The sequence below is a fragment of the Callithrix jacchus genome, chromosome 2 (assembly GCF_049354715.1).
Source record: "Callithrix jacchus isolate 240 chromosome 2, calJac240_pri, whole genome shotgun sequence".
Lineage (NCBI taxonomy): Eukaryota > Metazoa > Chordata > Mammalia > Primates > Cebidae > Callithrix > Callithrix jacchus.
In genome coordinates this window covers 138,897,379-138,923,546 of record NC_133503.1, presented here as the reverse complement: position 1 = coordinate 138,923,546, position 26,168 = coordinate 138,897,379, and the positions used below count along the sequence as shown (strand labels likewise).

Below are 26,168 nucleotides of genomic sequence, written 5' to 3'. Positions count from 1 at the left end.
AGAATCTCTAGGAATTGGGCACAGAAACCTGAAATTTTAGTGAGTTTCCTGTGATTTTCATGCATACTCATTTTACTACCAATGATCCAGATTATGGCTGCATTTTTATTTGTTTCAAATTCTTCAGTAAGGTCAACCACCATTTCCCACAGGGCTCCATTCTTCCCTCTTGCAACCAGTAGCAACACCTGAGGAATTTTTCCAAATTATATCCATATCCCCTTGGAAGATTTTTATACAGTCCTAACCCCTGACTGTGAATCACCGCTGAACTGATTCACTGTTTCCAGGAGTTATATATAGGAGTCTCAGGTGTGTCTAAAATCCACTGTTTTATAGGTTGTAGCTCATGGCCAGTGTCTATATTTCTCAAAGCAGTCATACAAATCAGTATTAATCCCTAAGGCAGGATAAAAACAAAATATTTTAGGACGATAAGTCATTAAAGCTGAAACGGATTTTAGAAATCAACTGGTCAGTGATTCTCACCCCAGGCTATAAATGAGAATCAAATGAGAGCTTTAGAAAACAAACAAACAAAACCAATGAGGGATGAATAGGCAGGGCACAGAGGATTTTTAGGGCAAACTATCCTATATGATACTACAATGATGGGTACATGTCATTATACATTTGTCCAAACTCATAGGATGTACAACATCAAGAGTGAACCCTAATGTAAACTAGGGCCTTTGGGAGACAAGAGTTTGTCAATGTAAACTCATCAATTGTAACAAATGTACCACCCTGGGGCAGGATGTTGATTATGAGGGAGGCTATGCATGTGTTGGGGCAGGGAGTATGTAGAAATCTTTGTACTTTCCACTTAGTTTTGCTGTTGAAGGAAACAAAAATATTTCTCCCCAAAATAATTGAGGATGTTCAGTCAAAGACACTGAAAATGCAGGGGAACACTCTTCCTTAGCCTCCATTTGCCCGATGGCAGCACATAAATTCTTCCTTCCTAGAACAGCACTTGCTTCTCAGCCCAGAGAAGGCACCGGCAGGAACCAGAGGAATCTGAGAACAGATTTTACTATCTTCCCACATTTTCCCACCTTTAAAGACTGGAACTTTTCCCTTCTTTGTCTTGTCACTGTATAGGATTTATGGCTCTTGGTTGAAATACTATTTCAGCAAGGCCCTACACTACTGCCTTGAGATAGAAATGCTTTTGAACTGATGCCTTTCCTGTGTGATGTGTACAGCATGTGTTAATAAACTTTGCTTTTCTTTTGTTAATCTGACTTTTGTTTCCAGCAGAGCGTCTCAACTAAGAACCTAAAAAGGGAAAGAAAATAAATTTTCTCCCCTACACTGTGAACCCAAAACTGATCAAAAAATTTAAACTTATTTTTAAAAAATTTAAAATTCCAATGCCTGGGCCCCAGACAGATCAATTAAACTAGAATTTTAGTAGCAGAGGCAAACATCTACAATTTTTAAAATGCTTCTTGGGTGACCCTAATGGGCAGCCAGAGTTAGAAATCATTGATATACTACAACCTCCTTGACTTAGAGTTGAAAAAAGTAAGATCTACAAGAATACAATTATTTGCCTAAAGTTACCAGCAACTAGTGGAGCCTGTGAGGCTACAGCCTGGATCTTCTGATTTCTAGTTTGATGTCCTTTCTACTAAAAGACTCAAGAAGCAGCAAAAATGAGACAGGTGTCGGTCTGCTGTTCTAGACCCTCCTAGTTCTGTTATCACAGAAATCTTTGAGTGTAATCTGTGTCATTATACTCCAAACTGAAGAAAACAAGATTTAATCTATTATCCAGGGACCTAGCTCTCTTACTTCCTTCCTCACTTCCCCTTAACATACCTTATATTATACCCCAGGCAAAAAGGCAATGTATTAGTGCTCAAACTGAGTATTTGTTTTCGCCCAGTTATGCCTCTGGTAATACTGTTTGTGCCAGCCCATCTCCATGTGCAAGCATGCATCTTTTGGCGACCATCTTAAATGGTCAGAGGGAAGAGACCTTATGTCTCTTTTAATTATTTCCTTCCAATCAGATTCCCTCATCTTAATCTTCCAAGCTGTTTTTACCTTTTTTTTTTTTTGAGACGAGGTCTCATTCTGTCGCCCAGGCTGGAATGCAGTGGTCTCATCACAGCTCAATGCAGACTCGACCTCCTAGGCTCAAGTGATCCTCTTACTTGAGCCTCTAGAGTAGCTGGGACTATACGTCTTGAACTCCTGGGCTGATGTGATTCTCCCATCTTGGCATCCCAAAGTGCTGGGATTATAGGCATGAGCCACAGTCCCTGACCTTTACAAATATTCTTGCATGACACTTACATTTGCTTAATATTAAATTTATAAGTAATCTTGCTTATCTGCCTTATTAAATTATAAGTTTCCTGAGGGCAAGGACAGAATGTTATTCATTTTTGTATCCACTATCAATAACCAATGTCTCACAAACAAACTTAAATTGGGCCAAAGTCATGGAAATAAAACTATTCTGCACAGAAGGGGGACTCAAAAACAAAATCAGTATTCCTTTTCAGTGCTAACTCTCAGGTCCAGTGACATTACAGGCATAATACATTTTCATAAAAAGACTGTTAAAATGTCTTTATGGTTCAAACTAGTGTTTAGCTTCAGACTCACAATAATAACATTCTAAACTTCTATTTATTTTGTATTTACTGTATACAGTAGGAAGGTAAGAAAGACTCAACTCTTGGGTGGTGTAAAAGTCAGAAAGATCCTAATCCTAGAGTGTTCTCGGGCTTGACGGGAGGAGTCAGGGACTCAAAAGACATAGGAGCAAACATGGTCATATTTTTCCCCTAAACTTCAGCAGAGGGAAACAGGCAAGAAATCTAAGGCTTAGCAATAAAGAGTGAAATAACCACCAGTGCAGAGTTCTTCTGGTTAGACTACCTTTTGCTTATTCCTGTCCTTTTCTGAGTCACTATGTTTAGAAAAGCAGTAGCTATGGGATTTTAAAAAAATTTATTAATGAACTTATACCCAGCCCCATTCTGTTAATAAGAAGGATATTTAAGGCCAAATAATTTTTAAAAGTTATTTCTGGTTTATTCTTTGCTGTACCATAACAGGTACAAACACCATATCATCTAAACTCAGGAAAACAGGCTGCAGATCCACGGAACCACTCACCTTATTTACAAGGGTATATAAGGCTTTGTCTTGTGCATCGTATTTTAGACACTGCCTAATCCAGGTGTGGACAGTCCAGTTTCTCAGGTACCAGCTGTTGGGGCTGTGTCGAAATCTAAATAAGCACAAGAAGAGAGAAAACTGGTGTTAACTCTTATATATCAAAACACATCTTCCATCAACAGGTTATTCTCTTAGATATTTACAGAGTGTAATGTGACAGAAATTGATAAAAGTTAACAGCTGACAAAAACTTGAGAATGAAACTCATTAACCACAAAGTCTGAAATCGTTAAGAGAAGGCAAACTAATAAATAACAAAAAAAATTTTACCAAAATTGTATTCCTTATGCCCCTTGCTTCAACATCTTATTTTAACAGAATTATGAAAAATGATTTGGGGAAAATACGAATCATGGCATTATGTAAACAGATGTTTCATTAGAAAAGAGATGTGAAGCTTAAGCTGAAACTTTGGAAGTTTAAAACAGATGAAGAAAATGAAAAATAGGATAGCACAGCAACTCTGTAGAGGAGAATCAGCTTTGAGTAACAGTGGGATTTCTTGTAGCTCTTAGGAGAGACTGGGACACTCTTCACTGAGTCAAAGGAAAACAGAGGAAATAAAAGAAATAACAGGAAACCAAGAAATAAAAGTTGAGTAAAACTTAACATTCATGCCCTCCACGATCCACAATCCCACACTGCCTTCTTCATAGCTCCACTGCAGCTCGTCAGTTTATCCCTTCCTTCCTATAGCTCCGCACAGGGTCTTAAAAGTCTGAAGCAGTCCAGGATGAGTTACATACAGTAATAGTATTCCCACAAAGGAATGGTGCTTGGAAAGGAATTCCAAATGCTGCTTTTGCCTGAGTTCACACACATTGCTAATACCTGAGATGGAAGCTGCTGCTGCTGCTCCTAGTTCCTGGGGTCTGTGACAAGACTCAGAGTAGAGATTGGGCTGTGAGATGGGGTGGACAGGGCTCTGTAGTCCCTCTTTTTATTTATCTACTTTGATTAGGATGGACCCTCATATACTATATCATGTTAGCTGAAGTCCCATGTTTTCCTTAATCATTCAGGAAGCAGGCCAATCGCTGGGCCCCACAAATTAAGAGATTAATCAAACTCTTCTTAAAAAGAAAAAGGTGAGACAAAATCCTAGTGCTAAAGGAGTCCATGCCATATTTGGGAGTCAAGGGTACAGATGAATTGTAGTGGCTTTTAGAGGCTGATTATTCAGTCTGTTTCCTGTTATTTCCTGCCATCTGCTATTGGGATAGTTTCCTCTGAACAGGTTCTCTGCCAAAGTAATAGCTAAGAAAAGGAGAGGAAGTGAGAAATAGTATTTAATTTAGAATATCTATTAGTGCTCTGGTAAGAGATTTGGCAAAAATAAGATCCGAAGATGTTTTATGGATTAAGGGTCTTCTAGGTCACCTGATTCTTTTAAATATTTCAGGTTTTGTTGGAAAATGTCTTTCTCACTCTATTTTTCTCTACAAATTAGCCTATTAAAAATCAGAAATATGTCAAATTAAGTTTAGAATGAGTGACCTGGCCAGAGAAAGGCACTGTATAGGGGCCCTAGATCCTCAATCTTATAAGTTCCTTTGCTAAGAAATGAAACAAAATATACCTTTTAGTATTTCATGCTTTCACTCACATTTGTTTTTATATTTGTCTTTTTATTTTTTGAGACAGGATCTCACTGTGGCCCAAGCTGGAGTGCAGTGGTGCAATCCTAGCTCACTATAACCTCTAACTCCTGGGCTCAAGCAATCCTTCCTCCTCAGCCTCCCAAGTAGCTGGGAGTATAGGTGCATGCCACTACACTCAGCTAATTTTTTGTAGAGACAGGGTCTCCCTATGTTACCCAGGCAACATTTTCAAATCAATAGTTTAGCTATTTGACTCTTGTTTCTCTGAAAAATATGAGATTTAAAATGAAATGACCAATTAAAAATTAGTTTAAATAAAGAAAAGAAGTCAAGTAAAATATCAGGTATACTGCCTCAATGATGGTGATGCCTCCTCATTAGCCTATAAGTTCCTGGGTTAAGAGACAGAGACTGACTTGCTCACTACTGATTCCTGTACTGACACAATTCTTGGCCCATAGGTTTTCAGCTAATAATAAAAAAAAAAAGCTTTAATCAACACTGGTATTAAATGCGATTATGCATCAATCATTTTGTTAATGTCTATGGTATATATGAAGACATGTAAATTCCCTGTTTGGGGCATTTATAGTCTCATTACAAAAAAGATGCACACATAATTTAATAATAATAAATGGTGGGGCAATGATAAGTACCAAAGACAAAAAGAGATTGCTGGAGGTTAAAGGGTTTTTTGGTAGTAGCAATTGTTGGGTTTAGTCAATTTTTCCTTTAAAAAGAAACAAAACAAAATATGATTTTTTGGGTAATGACTTCAGGAAAAAAATATATCAAATGCCAATTACCACTTCCACTCAAGATTATTTTAGACGTAATCATTTTAAATCTAAGCGTCTGGCTCAGGATGCTTCCAGTGACCACTAAAGTTGTAACTTTTTCTTTGATAATGAACTTTACAATAAGAACACCATGACCATATCTAACCAAACACCTTTCTCTTATTCATGATCAGCAGATCACTTTTAGGCTTTGAAAAATAACAAAGACTGATAATGAGAGCCTAGCTTTAGACCTTCAAAGCTCAAATTAAAATGCATTTAAAGCCATTTGCTAAGCTTCTAAGGCTAACTTCAACACACAGAAGAGAAGGAAAGTCTTTTCTTCTCAAAAGCCCTTCCTTCACAGACTTTCTCTCTTAGAAGCCTGAAGGGAAAGTTACTCAAGACTTCACACATTGAGTATCATCATCTCTGCACAGCAGCCCTTTGAGATATTTGTCAAGAGACTCAGAGAAATCTTTAATAAGTCTCCTACCTCTCCTATCCTGGGACAAGGCTACTTGGTATAAGCTCTGCTCTCTAAGCCCTAACAATCCTAGAGCCAATTATGTGTAGGTCATTTTCTTTCTCTTTTATTTTATAAACATTTTGAGAGATAAGGTCTCGCTCTGTCACTCAGCCTGGAGTGCAGCTGCAAGATCACAGCTCTCTGCAGCTTTGAACTCCTGGACTCAAGCGATCCTCCTGCCTTTGCCTCCTTCTTTATTTCTGTAGACAGGGTCTTGCTATGTTGTCCAGGCTGGTCTCAAACTCCTGGCCTCAAATGATCCTCCCACCTTGGCTTCCTAAAGAGCTGGGATTATAGGCATGAGCCACTGTGCCCAGCCTAGGACATTTTCAATGAACTCTCACAAGAAATATATTGTGGTATAGCAGTGAAATACACACATACCATAAAATGTGCTGCCCAAAGGGCAATTCCTGAATTTCCCACCCAGGCAGTAAATGAACTCCTTTCTAGGCCCCCGTGAGCATTAAAAAGAGAAGCTTATTTGAGTGGCTATCTGGAATATAAACAAGTCAAAACACTGGGCCAGCAAGGTTCAATTTTGGATGGCAAGTTTGAGACAAATTCCTGTAGGTGACTTTTTAAGCAGTTCAGACAAATAAATTTAAGGACTTCTCAACTTCCAGTAGTAATATGACAGGTGAGTGAGTCTTTGGAATGGGCACTTGCCTGGAATGACTCTGTGGACTGCTGGATGAGCATTCCCCCTTTCTGCCAGGAGAAAGGCAAAGAGAAAAGAATACAACTAACACATTGATTTTCCAATCTGACTGCAAACAGACTGGCTTTTGTTCTTGCCTGCTCTGACCACCAGCCTGGCAGATTACAGACAGCCACTATAGGAGTCCCCTCTGTGCGCCTAAGCCATCAGCTGTTTGCTCACCTCGACAGAAGCTTTATTATTGCCGAGGCCAGCAGGCTGTCAAAATAGGCAAACTGTGAGTGTAGGAAAGATTAACAAATACAACCCAAATAACCCCAACAAGGTGTGCTCATGAAGGGTAAAGGTACTCTGAGCTTTCAGCTTATAAAATGCGAGTACACTTACAATTCTAAAGAAATGTGTATTTCTTGGAGGGGCACAAGAAAGAGTGACAAAGTGAACTCTCAAGTTCTAGCTCTAGTTCTAAAAGTTGGTATTGCATGGCTAAAGAGATCTCTGTCCCCAGTGCTGAGCAGGGTTTTCAGGTGAAGACAGAGCTTGCCTAGGAAGCCAAATCATGGCCAACCAAATGGCAGGAACTGAGAAGCTTCCTCTTCTCAAAACTCAGGCCATATTCAGAACTCTTCAGGGCATCTGCCTGCACTGCTGCTCATTCAAGACTGATGTTACCAGGAGGAGAGCAGAATCACAGGCTGTCAAACTGATATGGGAGTGAAAGTCTTGGGTATCACAGAGATTTCTTAGAAGGGAAGAGAGGTCATATAAAAGAGATCAAGAAAAAACACCAGAGACTATGATAATATAGGAGGTACTTGACTGTGTGTAAGTTGCATGGGATTTCCTGTTTGACCAATTTCATCATTTAATTAAAAAAAAAAAAGGCTAGGCACAGTGGCTTATGCCTGTAATCCCAGCACTTTTGGAGGCTAAAGTTGGAGGATGTCTTGAGGCCAGGAGTTTGAGAGCAGTCTAGGCAACACAACGAGACCCCGTCTACACATACACATACACACGCAGCACTCATAGCACATACACATACCCCCCCCAAAAAAAAAGAAGAAGAAAAAGAAAAGAAAAAAAGTGAGCTATAATCTTTCTTCTATGGGGCTGAAATAAAGGTTTTGTTATTGTTGAATGGCTAAAGTGGCAATGCTCATCAGCTCTTTTGGTATCACAAATAAAAATGCTCCAGGCTGACCAGGCACAATGCACAGATGCCAGAGCCTGGAGCCCAGCAGCTCACAGCTCCATCATTTAGCTGCAACACTGGCTCTTCCACATGAATGAGCAAGCTTTCTACAATGTTTATCTGATTCCAAGAGCCACCAACCTTAAACACACACATGAAGCTTTCTCTCTGCTCCAGTGAATTCTGTATCCTGTGGCAACAGGCTTTACAGATGGGAACCTCAGCCACAGAGCTGGGTAGACACAGAGATGGGAGAGGGGGCCAGGGTAAAGGGTGGAAAAAAAGAATGCCAAGAAGAAAATAAGGCTGGCTCCAACCTGTAGGGTGGACCAAGGATCTTATCAATGAAGCAAAGTTAGCAATTATCAAAAGGAATGAGTGCTTCCTTGAACTAGAACCAAAAGCAAGAGTGTAATGTGACTATTTAACTCAGAATCTGATTCAATCACTGCTACCCACTTTCTCATTCCAAAAAGACAATTATTTTCTTTTTCATCCTAGAAATTCTGCTTTCAGAATTGTTAACTTCAAAACAATTATTAGTTTTGAAACTAATTATTAGTTGCCCCTTACTACCACAAATGAAATCAAATTTTGATGAGATAATTTTCTAATGACTATTTTATTTTTGTCAAATACTTAAAAGAAGAGAGTGAGGTTTAATACAGAAATGATAATAAAAACATCAGTATTATTGGATTAAATTTCCTGCTATGGATCTCAGAGTCTTACTCAAATAATTTAAGGTAATTTTAACTTTCCACATACACATTCTTAGCCTGCACAAAACAAAAGCACCAAGTGCAAGAATCACCTCCAAAACACCTTCCCTGCCCTGCCACCAAAAGTCAACCAGCTTGGGATTGAATATTTTCAATGAATTCCCTATCTACCTTCACAATGCAGATAAAAACAGTTTTCTTTAAAAGTTCTACTTTTTAAAAAATTTAAGTCAAGTTTACAAAGATACAAAGTACAAACAGTAAAATTCATACTTTCAGTTTATAGTTTTATGAATCTTGACAAATGCATCCAGTTGCATAATCATGACCACAGTCTAGATAAGGCCCCTTTGTAGTCAACCTCTCCAGGGCTTGCTGGTCAATTTAAGCAAATTTTATATGAGTAACCTCTTTGGGCTCCTTTCTAGATCTAGTTACTAATTTTATCAGAGGAAAAGCAAATAAGGTAATTACACTACCACAATATCTATTGGTTGGTTTATAATTTATATTCTGTCAGTTTCCAAGAAGAATTTGAAAAAATTAAAACTCAGCTTGTGAGTAGTGTTTTTTTGAGCCCTACATATAGTCATTAGACCTTCTGGAATCCCTGCCTTCTAGTCTAAAAAGGGTGATGAGTAAGTGGATTTTTGGTAGAGAATAACAGGGGCATAGAATTTTGCACATGTGGAGTGCTAAATAAATGCAGCATAACAACACATTTTTTGAAATGAAGATAGATAGTAGAGGGACTTGTTAGATATCAAAGTCTGAATTTGTCAGACCAAGGGCTTAAAAAAAGAGGCCATTAGCATTTCACCTGGAAACACACTGGTATAGATATGATTTACTAGAAACTACTCCAGGAGAGTTATTCTTATCATCTGTGTCCTCTCATGAAACAGAAAGCAATCAAAAGTAGGACACATGTCACCAAATTATTCTCTCCCTCTGCTCTCTGATTGGCCTGCTGTTTTGCCAGATCTAACTCTCAGTCTAGAAGGCATATTTCTGCTTCATTTAAGTATTAACTGAGTAGCTGCCTTTTGTTTAGGCACAGTGATTTATATTCTTTACCCACTGATCTACTAATTTCCTTTAATTCCATTTCTTTCTTCTTCTTTTTTTTGGTAGAGACAGAAGTCTTGCTATGTTGACCAGGCTGATCTCAAACTCCTGACCTCAAGTGATCTTCCTGCCTCAGCTTCCCGTCACGCCTAGCCTTAACTCCTGTCTTAAAGATGGCATCTCTCCCTTTCTGATACAGAAAAAAACACCTATAGACAAACTATGCTCTGCTGCTCTCTTTCTCTCTCTTACTTTCCTGGTATATAAGGGAGAGTCAGAATAAAGCCACTTTTCTTTGTCTAAAGCCTGGAACACTATTTCTATCAGCGTCCAAAAAGCAGTATGTATAGATAACCAGGCAGAATTATATGTGGGGAGAATGAAACAAGAAGTAAGTATTTACAGTGATTGCTGAGGTGCCTTTCTGGAGATGGTCCTAAAAGCAGAAAATGGCTTTGTGGCCACCACCTGACCTATCAGTGAAACTGCACCCAGAAGCAGCCGGTTAAGACTTCTCCAGCCACTCTAAAACTGTACAAATACTGACTCAGAGGTCAGCGTCATGACTGAGAGGCAGCTGCTGAAGGCCAAGGTTAGGTTACAGAGGGCCTTTAGTTAGGAACGCCAGGAAGTTGAGAAAAACTGGATCCTGGAACCAGTCCTGTTTATAAAAGCATATAAAGTTGTGGAAACTGGCATGGTTTGGGCAGAGATAAGAGAAATATTTTGGTTTTGAGTAGGAAATCTATGGGCCAGTTTTAAACAGATGCAAACATTTCCTGATGTCTTCTAAAGCTCTGGCTAGAAACTACAGATAAAACTGCTGTAAAATCATAAATAATACAATGACTAAGATAGGAAAATCACATATATTAATTAAACACTGGTTTCAAATAATTCTGGGAAAATGAAAGATGAGAAAGGAAAAAAAGGAGGAAAACAAAGGAATAGAATAGAAATAAAAACCAGAATTTCTGGAGTATGCTAGGCTTAGTGAAGTTGTCAGGATTAAGTCTGCCACAAAAGAAATGAGCAGGCAAAGAGCCTGGCCCAGGAGATGAAGCACACCAGGGTAAAAGCAGAAAAGAATTAAGCCGGTATTGAGCAGATTTCTATGTGTTTGTGTGTGAGATTATGGATTTCTTTAGGGGTATTTCTCAGGGAAGAGAAGCTCAGTACTAATCAGGATTTCTAAAGAATCAGATTTTTTTTTAAAGAATAAAAGCATCTCAGTATTTTAAACATTCTGATTCTCTAACACATGAAAAAGTTGAATCCCTAGGCATTCTCTGTAGCAAAAGTAAGGTTGGACATACTTCCATTGATACAATCCAAATTCATAGCTAGTTTCTATTTCGGTAACTTTACTGACTCCTCTAGGAAGCTTTTAAGCTCTTAAAAGGCAGGAGACAAGCTATCATTTTGCATCCTACAAACAAGTGAATAAGGACTCAAGTAGGTGCTTGATGATTTGGCAACAGTGACTAGGCCCACTAAAGCATATGAATACCAATAATGCATGCTGAAATTCATGAGGATTTTTTATATTTGAAACAGTAATTCACTTCTGGTTGTGAAGTATTATCCTGCCTAAATATAAAGTTGAAGCCAAGAAGAAATGCCGCCTTTTTTGTATAAGGCAGGAGGAGATCAAAGATGGCAGAGGAAGTGGAGTAGTATGTGGTCACTGTAGAAAGCCACAGAGTCCTCACTTATTCCCCCTCCTGTTTCCTTCCCACAATACATAAAAGGATGGTACATGGATTCTGCAATGCAAGCTGAGGAAACAGACAAGCTGCTAGCAGAGTAGAAACCAGTAAGTTGAGGACAGAAGCCAGAGTACATGGGTTCAAAGAATTTCTCTAACAGAAACTCAATTAAAAAATAGACCCCTTTCAACACCGGAAGAGGTTTTGAAAGCAACCTAGGCCAAGTAAACTGGGGATAGGAGAGAGAAAAAAAGTTAACAGTGAATTAGAGAATCTCTAATTTAGTGCTGGTAGGGAACTTCAATATATATTGTACGCTGGGACTACTTACTGAGAATTTACTGGCCCTGTTCTAGGTGATGTAAAATTGTTTAGTCTAATTCTTTATAGATGAGGAATCTTGATGTATATAGTGAGATAAAATGATAAACACAAGATAAACACAGTAACAGGACCTGAATTAGACCCCTCACTCTCATTATTCCACCATTGCCTCTCAACTTCTTTTATTTGTAAGACATCCTTAAAAAACAGCTTTGTGGTTTCACAAAGGTCTCTAACAGTAAAAAATAAACAACATCTATTCTAAATTTAGGAGCAGAATCGAGAGAAAAATAAACTCAATGTAAAACAGTTCTGGAATTGTTCTGAACTAGCTGTTTAACTTTGGAAAGTCACTCAATCCTTCAGGGTTTCAGTTCCTGCAACTGTAAAATGAAGAGGTAGGATTATCTGGATCACAAACTCACATGTCTACAGGGGCCAGTGAGTTAATATAAATGCATGAATCATGTAAGACAATAGGTACAAAGCTGCTTGTATTACAAGATCAAGCAAAGTGATTTCATTATACTGTTTATAAAAACACAGTTTATGGGCCAAACAAAATACACCTGAACTCGGGACTAGACCAGACCCTTGGAACTCTTTCCAGCACTTAAGTTTAGTTACCCTAAGAGACAATAAACCTATATCCACTCATTAAAACATGAGTCATTTACAAGTTTCTATTAAACCAGAAAAATGGCAGTGATACAAACAAGGGAATAAAGACTCAAAGATAAACAAGCAACCATTCAGTCAACAGCTGACTTTATTCCACTAGCCTCCATTCCCCCACCAGATGGTACCCACTTTGGGCAGCCAGCAGAGATTATTCCGGGAATGGTGGACCCTGCAAGTTGGCATCTAAAATTTCAAGGTGAAATGATACAATCAACTAAAGTTAAATTTAAGGTCCCTAAAGTACATTCTAACTGAAAATAGAATTTTATATAAAATAAAATAGTAAAGCATTTTATTTTCTACTCAAATACTTCAGTGCAGTTCAACTTATATCTAAGAGCATCATCCAAAGTTATTTTCCTACATAATATAAATTATTGTTTCATATACGGTTATCAAACCTCTGTTGTCTGGCAATTCCTGTAGCGTAAATGGTTGAACTCTTTAAAAAAGAGGGAGTAGGATAGGGTGGTTACAGAGATATTAAGAAGTTACTTGACAGTTTTTGGAATATAATCACTATTTGCAGTTTAAAAAGGAAAGATATTTAAAAATTGAGATTTATATTTGTCAGTTCAATTGGTTTTTAGAAAGGTTTACTTTACCACTCACCAAACAAAAACCCTTAGTTGTTTATATGTAAAGAGAGAAAAATTAAGATGACCTTTCCTTCTTGTGCTGCCAAATAGTAAAAACCACTGACTATCATACATTTACTAGGCAGCTCCTCTATTTAGCTCAAGCTAGTCTCTCATACCAAAACCCAAACTTTTTTTTAAATGAATATTTGAAATTGTACAAACATAATATGCTAAGAAAATTCTTAACAATGACCAAATGCAAACTTCATGTCATAGGAAGGCTAAGGAAGAAGGCAATTAATTTCTTTTAATAGGACACATAACAATCATAAGAAAGAATAGATTTTGAATATGAAATTTTACAGGGGGATCTACTTTTAAACAGTGTACATATTGGACCACACTGAAATGTGATATATCCTTTCTCTACTTAAAATTGGTTATTTACTGTGAGTTCATTTCCAATGTATTCTTGGTTGTTGCTGTTGTAGCTGCCTGAAGACATGTATATCATAAAGAGAGCTACATGGTATGAACTATTTATTTGTAATTTGACATAAAGTTTGAAGAATAAAGATATATAAAAAGTAAAGTTTCTGATATTAAAGCTCAAAAAAAGTATGAAAGAGCTGTTTCTTTAGTAATAAACCAAATACAAAGTTCTGGGTTCATTCGTTCTGGCTGGCAAATCTCGCATAAAAAAAGCCATACTTTAGCTAAACAAAAGCTCTTAGGCTGGCCCAGAAAGAGGGAATGAACAATTTGAAAAACATCTTTTATTGCCTGAGAAAAATTTTAAAAATATCCGAAAGTGCCAGGAGACCTGCCTCAATGTGACTCAGGCAGCTTTCCAAAGTCCTTCAGCTTTCCTAAGTATGAGTCATAGGGGAAGGAGAGAGAGCTCCTTGGCAAAAATACAGTTTTTCCTCTTTGGTTCCACCCCCATCATTTTCATTTAAAAAAAAAAAAAAAAACTTTGATGTATAATAGTTAAATAGATTCCAGACAGGCTTAACTGAAGAAGTTTGAACACCAGGGAGGCAAAATATCATTGCAGAAGTTGCTATTGTTTGTCATTGTGATCCACAGACAAAGGGAGCATCTTCTGCATCCTAAAAAGGGCTGGGCCCATTGATCATGTGTCAGATCATGGCCGCACTCTGTGGGAGAGGAGAGGATAACAAGCTATGAAAATACCTCTGTCTCCCTAGTTTCTTAAACATCATGAGCTCATATACTGAACAGTTACACTGAGTTCGAAGGGGAGCTTGTCCTTTATGCGTACACATTAAGTGGAATTTCAAGTGTGATAGCATGTAGGCTGTCCACATATACATGGCTGCTACAATGAATGCAGCCTTTAGTGAACAGGTACCATTTTTCCTTCATTAATCTTAGGCAAAAAAAGAAAGCTGGGATTTTTTTTTTTAAAGTATGAATAACATTAAGGTGAAGCTGAATGTTACAACTGCAGAGAGAATAGTTCTACTTCTATATCTATACGAAATTACTTATTACAACAGAATGGAGCATTTGACGAGGCAAAGCTCCTCTCTTCTACATTTGATCATTCGTCAACGTACTATGAATCAGGATATTGTGTTGGACACTAAGAGACAAAAATAAAAATCTCCTTACCTTCAATGAGGTTAGACTGGGATGATCAAAAACATGTATTTTCAGCCTGGCACAGTGGCTCATGCCTGTAATCCCAGAACTTTGGGAGGTTGAGGCAGGTGGAGTGCTTGAGGTCAGGAGTTTGAGACCAGTCTGACCAAAATGGTGAAACTCCATCTCTACTAAAAAATACAGAAATTAGCTGGGCGTGGCAGCATGTGCATGTAATCCCAGCTACTTGGGAGGCTGAGGCAGGAGAATCACTTGAACCTGGGAGGCAACAGGTTGCAGTGAGCCGAGATTGTGCCACTGCACTCCAGCCTGGGCGACAGAGCAAGACTCAGTCTCAAAAAAACAAATACAACAACAATAAAAACCCAAGTATTGCATTGACAACAAGTATAGAAGGTTAATTTATAAGCATCATAGGTATTTCCCATTTTTATAACACTGATTATTTCATAATACCCTGATAATAAATTTTGAAAAACTGGCTCTCAATAGGAAAATAAATCCAACTTCTCTCTCTTCTTCCCAAGAGTCTATCTTGTTTCTTTGGGTATACTTAAGAAATAAAAATGATAGAGATAATGCTGTACCCTCCTCTCACTTTCTAGAGCAAGAAAGTTAGTGTCCATCATTCTCATGTAAATTTTTATACCTTTACTACTTAGAGATGTGTTCTGTGTTGCGTTCTTCAAGGTGCATGACCTTTTGACTCTGCATTCAAGAGCCTAACTGATAGAGGACAGAACCAAACCACAGTAACGCTGTTTCTCTAGGGGCAGAAGAGCAGGGACAGAAGCCATGAACTTACTGCTCACGAGAGAGGACTGGATGCCACTTTCACTGTGAAAACTAATTGCACTGCCACTGGGGAAATCTCTGACAAAGGGCTGCTCTGTTTGATTAGAACCCAGCCCTGACTCACTAACTGAGTCATTTAATCTGAGAATCAGTTTTATAATTTATAAAATAGATGATAATACCTTAATCACTGAGTTACTATGAAAATCACATAGGAGTTATTTAGGTCTTTTGCCAGCTTATAATTCTTTTTGGAACCAAACACAGTAAAAATTCGCACACATACAAACAATATTAAAATATATATTTTTAGAGACAAGGTCTCGCTCTGTCACCCAGGCTAGAGTGCAGTGGCGAGATCATAGCTCACTGCAGCCTTGATCTCCTGGGTTCAAGGGATCCTCCCACCTCAGCCTCCCAAGTAGTTGGGACAATAGATTTGCCACCACGCCTGGTTAATTTTTTAAATTTTTTGTAGAGAGGAGGTCTCACGTTGCCCAGGCTGATCTCGAACTCCTCAGCCTCCTAAAGTGCTGGGTTTACAGGCACGAGCCACTGCGTCCAGACTATTATTGTTATTATAATCTACTTGACTTAGCACTTGATGACATTCTGCCTGGTACTGCTTATGTGCATCCTTTCTAAGGCTAAGGCTTGTGGCATAACTGTCTTTGATAGTAGAGAAGTAGTTAATATATAAGATTTGGCATCAGACAGAACTTCTTCCTATGTTAGAACCTCAGGAAACTGACTCTAAAATGGACTCAGGATTCTAACTGGTAAAAGTTGTATCCAGTTTATTTGGTACAACTCTGGATTGATATGAGGATTAAAGCGATGAAACATGTAAAATGAAAATGCCTGGCACATGGTGCTTTCAGACAGCTTGGACAGAGCAGTCAACAGCAGCTTCATTCTAAGGTCCACTGAGTTAAATGTGAACTTTCATAACTATTTCCATCCACATGGCAGGTGAGTTGCACAGTGCTGGGTACCTGTGTGCGCAAAGACCTGACCGCCATTAGCCAGAGGGGATGGAATACAGAAGGAAGGACAGGGTCAGTAAGAAGACGAAGAGTCCTTCACCCTCTCATTCCTCTCAAAACAGTCTCAAATAAGGAGCTGGAAGGTGAAGGAAAGGGGACAACAGAGAGGCTTTTTACAATCACAGAGGCCCAAAGGCAATCAGTAAAGGTTTGCCAGTCAGGCTGCTGACCAGTGGCAGGGTTTCTGATCTTATTTATGACAGAAAAAGGTCTAGGGAGAAGGGAGGGTGACCTAAGGAAGAGTCAATTTACCTATCATGTTTTGCTCTTGGGCTGGTTTCCACAAGCTTGGCATTGTTATAAAACAATGGGGTTTATACCTTGAGCTCTGTGTCAGCTCAGTGCCCACCAGCCTCTGACTGAAGTAGACAGCTAAGGAGCATGGAGGCCTATGGAGGATAAATCGAACCACTCAAAACAGAAGCTGCTAAGTGCTGCTCATGGTTTGGATCTGTGGTTGGGGCAGGAACTCAGAAGAAGAAAGTAGTTATCTGTGTAGAACATGCCGCCCATCCAAGGCTGGGAAATGTAAGAAAACAGCAACAAAAGCAAAGCATTTGCTGCTGAGCAAGCCACTGCCCCAGCTTTGCTTCCCCAGAGCTGCCAAGAACCCCCATCACACACCCACCACAGCAACCTGAAAAGAGTTTAAGGCTGAAAGCACCTGTTTCTGCTCCCAACCTAAATGGAACCATCAGCTCTTTCAGACAACTTGGACAGAGCAGCTGACAGCAGTCACATGACAGCAAAGGGCCACTAAGCTAATAGAATATCTATGAAAAACAATGTTGAAAAAAAATTATGGGTACAAATAACCACTAATAACTTTTAGGATCCTGATTTAAGACAGGCTCAAAAAAGTAAAGACAAGGGTGAGCTGTTGCTATAGTGACCACAGCATTCGATTATCTCTAGGGTTTTTCACATTCCCATGCAACCACAGGGAAGTCTAATTTATCAGCAATACTTGTACTATAAGTATATTTCTGGGAATGAATAGTTATAAAAAATGTAGCATACTAAAGAACTTGCTTTTTTTCTGAGCATTTAGAACTTTTAAAGAAAAATTGTATTGAAGGAAGGCTTTTTTCAGTTTGTGCAAAATCTTTAAAAGTGACTGAAAATGAGGATTATGACAATAAATATGAACTAAAATGTGCTGAGCACTTACCATGTGTCCTAAGTACCTTATACACATTTCCCATTTTTATAAAGTAGGAAAGTGAAATTGAAGGGAATTAAAAACCTAGCCGAAGTGCCCACAGTGAACCTTACCCAGGTGGTTTTCCCTATAGCATTTGAAACACACTGTTGGTTGTTGTTGGCAGAAGTAGGTGGCTTGCATTCAGATGGCCTGATTTGTAGAAAATGTGTCACTCTGAATACCGGAATTGTATTTGGCATGACGAGAAGTTCACAATAGGAGAGGAATGTAGAAATGAAAACAACAGGTTTTCATCTTTCACCTTATATCTTTGCCAGGGTACCCTGGCAGTGCTATTTTGTAGAGGGACCGCCAAAAACCCCACAGGTCTTTTCTCTTTGGACAGGCAGAGTCCCCAGAGAGGACTCCTCCTATTTCTCCACTGAAAGGTAAAATGAGCCTTGTATACCCAAGTCCAGAGTCCTTCTAGCTCACTCTCTCCAGAAAGAAAATGACAACTCTTCTGCTAGGGTCGGGTATTTCACTGACTTGTGTTAAGACTTCCCGTCAATCCTCCTGTCTCAGTTCCACTCACATCTCTACTTTGGGAATCATGCTGCTTCTCATTTAAGAAGCTTTCCGAGGTCCTATGGTTTGACTGCCTTGCTTTTGGACTTCCTCTCCTGCCGGTTCAGGTTGTGACTTTCTTTTTCTGCTAACTTTTGTTTTCTAACTTCCAAGCTTTGCTGTTGTCTCCTCGCCTACTTTCTTGTTTTTGTCAAATTTTGCCTCTTCTACCCTTTAGTATTATATTTGTGAAGGTTTCTGTAGGAAATAGAGATAAGCACATATGATCGATCTACCATGTTTAATCACAAGATTTCCACAGGCAGTTTGATCTATAAACTAGTCAATGGATTATACAATAATCTAAAAGTAATGATAAAGAAAATGAAACATTCAAATGTATTTCAGTAGTAATAGCCCTCTGCTTAAAAAGAAAACATAAAATTTCTTGAGCAAGACACTCAACTCATCTGGATTTCAAATTAAAGAAGTTATAAAACAAAAGGGGAAAGATCTCTTTCACCTCTAACATCCTTCAACAAAGGCCAAAAATAAATCACTGTACTACATTTTGAATTCTCTGTTCAATCTAAAATATTTCACTGAAAATATTTTTATAGGGACAGAAATTAAATAAGTCAAAATTATTTTAAACCACAAAATGCATATATATGAAAATCCCTGTATATGGATGGTATGCCCAGTGTTAACAAGAAATACTGTTAAGATACAGTCTTTAAACTGTAATATATCTTTTTTTCCTGGAAAAGTCATTATTCAGGATTATTATGAGTAGTGAAAGATCCTTAAATCAAGCTTGGAAAATTTTCTTTTAAGAAGATAGAAAATTATGCAATGTTGTAGTCATTTCCTTCTTTCCTCTCTCCCTCCTTCTTTCTTGTCTTTCTTTTTAGAGTTTGAGTCTCACTATCCTGTCTAGGCTGGTCTCAAATTCCTGGGCTCAAGCACTCCTCCTGCCTCAGCCTCCTAAGTAGCGAGGACTACAGGTAGGTGATACTGCATCTGGTTTAATTTTTCCTGAGAGTGAAACTCCAATAATATTCATAGAATCATCTTTGCTCCAATGATTTTTCAAAAAGCAAAGTTTTATCTATATTTGAAGGGCCAAGAAGCTGGAGGAATGGCTCCCACAAGATTGCCTAAGTTGGAAGTCTAGGAGAGAACCAAGGCACTTACTTATGAGGCAACTTCTCATACATAGCCAGGTCACACAAAACCTGGGAAACTACGGAGCATACATCATGCCACAGCCTAGCTTCCTGGTGTGTGGCGGTGTGCACACACACGTATATATTAACATATATAAAAGAGATGGGAAGAAAAAGAGACCAAAGGAGAAAAAAAATAGGGGAAAGGAAAATACAATAACCACCCCCACTTATTATCCTTGGGATTGACACTAAGCTAAACACTATTTCCCCCTCCTGGAATTATATATGTGGAGCCCTTTGCTTTAGATAGAGGGGAAAATCATAGTCTAGAAAGAGAAAAATGGTAGAATTTAGTGAATTCAGTACCACATTACAACAGGTACAAAGATCTCTTCCTTATTACCATAGCAATATAGCACATAATAGCACCTGCTTCCTGTAGCAAATATGATTGAACTTTTCCTTCCTTGCAAATGCCACATGGGATGTAACATTACACATAAGCCATGTTATTAGGTACATTTTATTTTGTACCAATTCAAGGGATTAAAAAAGACTAAAAAGTTGAGTCAAAAATTCTATTTGAGAGACTTCAGGTCATTCAAGAATCAGTTCTGTTTGAAACGTTTAATGGTCTTCTGCTTTCTGGTTACCACTGTTCTTTTCTTCAGTGAAGTGTCTGCTGCCAAGAAATCTGAATGTTATATTTAAGTAAAATGCAGAATTCAGTAGCTCTATATAGCAGAGCTTACCTACCACATCTAAAATGTAAACCTTCCTTCCTTCTTTTCTCCTACCCATCCTCCCCTCTTCTCCCTTCCCCTTCCTTCCCTTCCTTTCCCCTCCCTTCCCCTCCCCTCCCCTCCCCTCCCCTTCTTTCTTTTTTCTTTTTTATTCTTTCCTTTCCTCTGTTGCCCAGGCTGGAGTGCAGTGGCACGATCTCAGCTCACTGCAACCTCCACTTCCCGGGTTCAAGCAATTCTCTTGCCTCAGTCTCCGGAGTAGCTGGGACAGGTGTGTGCCACCATGCCCTGCTAAATGTTATATTTTTAGTAGAGACAGGTTTTCGCCATGATGACTCTTGAACTCCTGACCTCAGGTGATCCACCAGCCTCAGCCTCCCAAAGTGCTAGGATTATAGGCATCAGCCACTGCACCCGGCCTGTAACACGTTTCTTGATATACATTCAATATAAACAAATACATTTGAGATAAGAATAGCAGAAGTGGACATAGGGCTAAGAGCCTATTAGATTAGTACCAACCTTTCCCTGATATAAACACTCAAGTTGAGAACATATAGGTGATATATTAAAAAATACGTGTTTCATCATTTTTTAAACTCTTACATTATTTTAGCAACTATGCAAATTGCTTTTTAAAGATTATTTCATTTACTTATCAAAACAACCCTATATAAGGTCATATAAGATATATATAACCCTATATACTCTCCCCACTTTACAGATGGAGAACCTGAATATCAAATGGTTAAGTAACTTTCTCAAGGTCCCACAGTTAATATTGAATAAGGCCAGAATTCAAATCCAGACAGTCTGACTCCAGAGCTCTTGACTACTAAGCTGTCCTGCCTGACACTAAAATAGGTGATCTAGGGAGCAAAGTCTCTATCAACTTTGAACCAACAACTGGGGCTTCTTCATGACCCAATCAAGGAATCAGCAATAAATCTTAACTGCTATCTCAATTAAGATTACCCTCTGAAAGAAGGGGTGTCTGTCTAAAAAATTTTGTCATTTCAAATGTTAAAAGACAAAATCATTTAGTTTCATTCATAATGAATGAAAGCCATTAATGTCTTGTTTCTCTCTTGATCCTGGAATGAAATATTACAAGTAGATTTGGCAAGCCACCTGGGTCCTAGACTTTCCACTATTATTTTGATAATCAAATGTCACCATTTTCTATTACATCCTTTCAATGAATATAATATCTAAGGTTATCTATCACACATGTGTATATCCAATATATTCCATGTATTATGACGTTCTATGTTTTGTTTACCTACAGGCGTATGCGGAAATTGCTATCAAATGGAATAGCATGTACTTTATATTTAAGAAGCATAGCTGTAGACGTTTCAAAATTTTAAATACTTACAAGTATTAAAAAAAGAATAAGTAAAATAAAATTTAAGGTGTGGAGTGGGTTGGGGAAAGACCTGTGCTGACTCAGTAGCAAGACATCCTATGATTGCTGAAATGGCACTCTCTTCAAATTATCCATTCAATCCTTACACTTTCATTTATCAACAAGTTTTTTGGGCCAAGAACACTTCAACAATTTCATAATGTAAATTATATTAACTGAGCCTTAATGTATTGCTCTCTTTCTTTTCACCTGGTTATCCAAAGTCACTTTAAACCTGCAGTGGGTAGAACTGCAGAAATAGATGGGTGAGGCAGAGAGGAAGCAGTTTAGAGAGACTCACTGAGGTCACAGAATTAATCTATGTGATCTGATTTTAGGTATTTTCCTGAGTGATCCTCAAAACAAAACAATACGTCTGTTATTTTCTCATTTTCTCAGAGCCTCTATGGTGACTCATGTTATGTTATCAGATCTCCAGAGTAAGAAGAAAACATTAGTAAACTCTTCATAGCCTTATATATTTATCCACTGATCATGAGAAAATATCACTTTTCTTGTAAGATGCCGTGGTATTATCCTGTACAGAACTAGACATGCCATTCTTAGCACAGGATTTGAGACAGTCCCTAAGATGATTTCCTGAAGAAATGTAAATGAGAGAATAAGTATAGGAGATGTACAATCATGTCACATATATACTACTGACAGGAAGGGGAATCATACCTAAGGTATCCCAGGTACCCGAAGCCTTGGTTTTGATTCTCCACCTTCCACTCAATTTTATAATTGTAATGATTTTTGGTAGAATTTTCATATAACTGTACACATGCCAGCCCTATTACAAATAGCTATGTGTCTTTGAGAAAGTCTTACGTTCTTTCTTTGTTATCACTTCCAGCTCTGTAAAATGAGAGGGTTAAATGAGAAGATCTTGAATAGCTCCAGCAGACTAAAAATGAGTAATAAAATCCTGCCTTTGGAGGACCACAAGTGCTTAGATTATTTTTTCCTTTTTGTACTAAAAAGATTATAGACTCCTTCCTCCCTAGCTGGTAAGTTTTCTGTTTCTTCTCTCTCAGAGGATTACTAATGAAAAACTGACCACTATGGCTGCTATGTTCACCCATAATCCTCCATCAGTTGAATCTGGTGGCTCCATTGCTCCCATGAAGATTCATGTGCATGGGTTTTATGAAAATTGTTTCAGAAGACCAAAATTTTATATTCTTGGCTGTGGTGGGAAGAAAGAATAAGAGCAGGATTTTTATGACACTCTAAATGTACTAGTCTTTTACTCTTGGCATTATTTATTTAGGGTGGATTGGAGAGGTGGTAGTAAAAAGAGCAGGGATTTTAAAGATGGCTATCTCAGTTGAGATGGGATTATGTGAGTAGCAGGATGTATTGTTTATCTACCCAAGGATTTGATCTACAAGAGTAAAGAATTGGAGAGTGACTGGGAAGCTTAAAAAGTCCCAGGCATCACAGCATCTTTAAAGATTAAGAAGTTCAAAACAAAGAGAGATGAATTAAAACAAACAAACACTCTGCCCAGAGAAGCTGCTGGGAAAGCCCACATGTATAGGAGAATGGCCTGCTGTTTCAATATGCACTGACATCTAACATGTGATATAAACAAGTCTACTATGTTTCTCTGATTTTTGTTTTTAGAGGCTTATCAAGCAAAGGGAGGTAACAAATTTGGGGCTTTCTATAATCTAGGATCTGGGCTGATTATGAATCATCTTGTTTTCATGATTTCAATGTCCAAAGACCTTGGAAGAAATGTAGGCACTATGGTTTGAATGTTTCTGTTCTCTCCAAAACTCAAGTTGAAACAACTACCAGTACAATACTGCTGGGAGGTGGGTGCTAATGGGAGGTATTTAGGTCATGAGTGTTGAGTCTTCGTGAATGGACTAATGCCACTAGAAAAAGGTCTTGTAGACATAGGCTTGCTTTCTCTTCCACTCTCTTCTGCCATGCGAAGAACAGTGTTCCTTTCCTCAATAGAACGTGGCAATCAAGGTGCCATCTTGGAAGCAGAGAACTGGCCATCACCAGATACCAAACTGTGTGTATGCCTTGATTTTGGACTTCCCAGCCTCCAAAACTGTGAGAAATACATTTCTGTTCTTGATAAATTACTCAGTCTCAGGTATTCTGTTATAGTGGCACAAAATGGACTATGACAGTAGACAAAATAGCTTAGTTACAGTTGACTATTAAATCTTGGTGTCTAGCCTGAACATCTCTCTCAGCTGCAAATCCATATGTTCTATGGCCTCCTGGACATCTCTACTTGGACCTCACACAGGCTCTTTGAACACATTATAGCTAGAACTGAGCATATTTTATCTACTTCCTCTCTCTCCCTCCCTCAACCATGGTTCTTCGTTCTGTGTATTTGATCTCTATTGGTCTAAGATCACTTAAGATCACTCCCGTCCCCAATCCAGAAAGCTCCATGGTCTAAATTCTACTACCAGACCTCCTAAATATCTGTTAGTCTATTTTCCACTCTGTTTAAAAATCTAATTCCCAGCCAGGTGTGGTGGCTCACTCCTGTGAATCACCTGAGGTCAGGAGTTTGAGACCACCCCAACCAACATGGTGAAACCTTGTCTCTAGTAAAAATACAAAATTAGCTGAGCATGGTGGTGCATGCCTGTAATCCCAGCTACTTGGGAGGTTGAGGCAGGAGAATCGCTTGAACCCAGGAGGCAGAGGTTACAGTGAGCCAAGATGGCTCCATTGTACTCCAGCCTGGGCAATAGGAGCAAAACTTCCTCTTAAAAAAAAAATAAATAAAATCCAATTCCTTCAGTGCCTTCTTCACAAGCTTCCATTTCAAAATCTTTTTTAAACTGCAAAAGACTATCTTTTCTAATATAAATATGGTAATTTTCATATAAATTTAATCATTATAGAAAAGCACAGAGAAATAAAAATCACTTGGATTCTCACCATCCAGAGCTGGTATTCTGGTGTTTATTTGACCAATTGCATAATGATGAACATTTATTCAGTAAGATGCTTTTATTTGTTTTCACTATTATACAGAAAGCTATAGTTAATTTTCTTGATTTACATATAAACTTCCTAAGAATAAATTCCTTCAAAAATGTACCAATTTAAGTTACAACCATTGTTTTCTGAGAATGTTTCCATGAGAATAGGTATTGTTTAATTTTATTTTACCATAACAGGTGAGAAGTATTTCATTGTTATATATTTGCATGATTTCTTTAATAGGTAGGGTGATGGACATCGCTCCTGGTGCTTATTGGCTATTTGCCTTTCTTCTTTCTAAAACTGCCTTTCCTGTTTTTTCTATTGTAATATTTATATTTCTAATATTGATGGCTAAGAAATCACTGTTTAATAATTTTGATAAACAACAATGCTGTAATTACTGTTTCTCATTTTTCATATCATTTGCCTTAGATTAAGTCATTTTACTATATTTGTCATTTTAAATTTTCATATGAATAAATATGCTTTATTAAAATGCTTTTTGGCATTTTTGTCACACTTAACAAGGTCATTATGCTTCAAGATTACGCAAATATTTCCTTACTGAATTTTCATATAGATGATTTCACTTCTTAAATTTAAATCCTTTGTCCACCTGGAATTTATTCTGATGAAAGGACAGAATACTGCCTTAAAAATCCCTTTGCATTATGTATTTTCTAGGTTATATTTTCTGTCTTCCAGGCATTGATTGTTTTTCCTACTGTTTTATTTAACCTTTCAACCTACAGACTCATAATTTCAAGATAATCACATTTACTTTTCAGCTGTTATGGTCTAGGTCTAACAAGGCTATCCTTAAAACACATATCACAGAAAAGTTTACCACACATGACTGGAAAACGAAGAGGGTGTCACTTGCTCCTTATCCCACAAATTTTTCATCAGTTTTTCTTTTTTCTGCTAAAAACAGTACAGAGACAAGTGGCTACTGATTGACACAGAAGGTAAAATTACAACATAATAAAATACGTGTCAGGTAAAAAAAAATCGAGTCTAACAGTGAAATGATCAGTCAAAATGTTACAAGTAATTAGGTGGCTCAAAATATACACAAAATCGTGAGTTGCTTCCAGGGCAACAAAATGCCAAATTTCATACTACTTCCTACAGTAATTAAATCATTTACATTAATTAATTGTTTTTGGGACAGAGTCTCACTCTGTAGTCCAGGCTGAAGTGCAGTGGTATGATCTCAGCTCACTATAACTTCCACCTCCCAGCTTCAAGAGATTCTCATGAGTAGCTGCAATTATAGGCGCATGCTGCCACACCCAGCTAATTTTTGTATGTTTAGTAGAGACAGGGTTTCGTCAAGTTGCCCAGGCTGGTCTCAAACTCCTGACCTCAAATTATCCACCCACCTTTGCCTCCAAAGTGCTGGGATTACAGGTGTGAGCCCCTGCACCCGGCCAATCACTTACATTTAAATGGAATCTTTTACATACTCCTGAAAGTTGCTACATTGGTATTTTTATTTTCATTCATTCATTCATTCATTCATTTAGAGACAAAATCTCTCTCTGTTGCTCAGGAGTGTAGTGGCATGATCCTGGCTCACTGCAACCTCTGCCTCTGGGGTTCAAGTGATTCTCTTGCCTCAGCCTCCTGAGTAGCTG

At 38.1% G+C, this 26,168-nt stretch overlaps 1 protein-coding gene across 1 annotated transcript in view; it reads right to left on the bottom strand.

The window, feature by feature from the left end:
* Positions 1 to 26,168, bottom strand: part of MRPS27 (mitochondrial ribosomal protein S27) — a 107,006-nt gene that overhangs the window by 19,485 nt on the left and 61,353 nt on the right. The window contains exon 5 of the mRNA XM_002744877.6: positions 3,139 to 3,253. Coding sequence (XP_002744923.2) covers positions 3,139 to 3,253 — 115 coding nt within the window. The remainder of the gene's footprint in view (positions 1 to 3,138; positions 3,254 to 26,168) is intronic.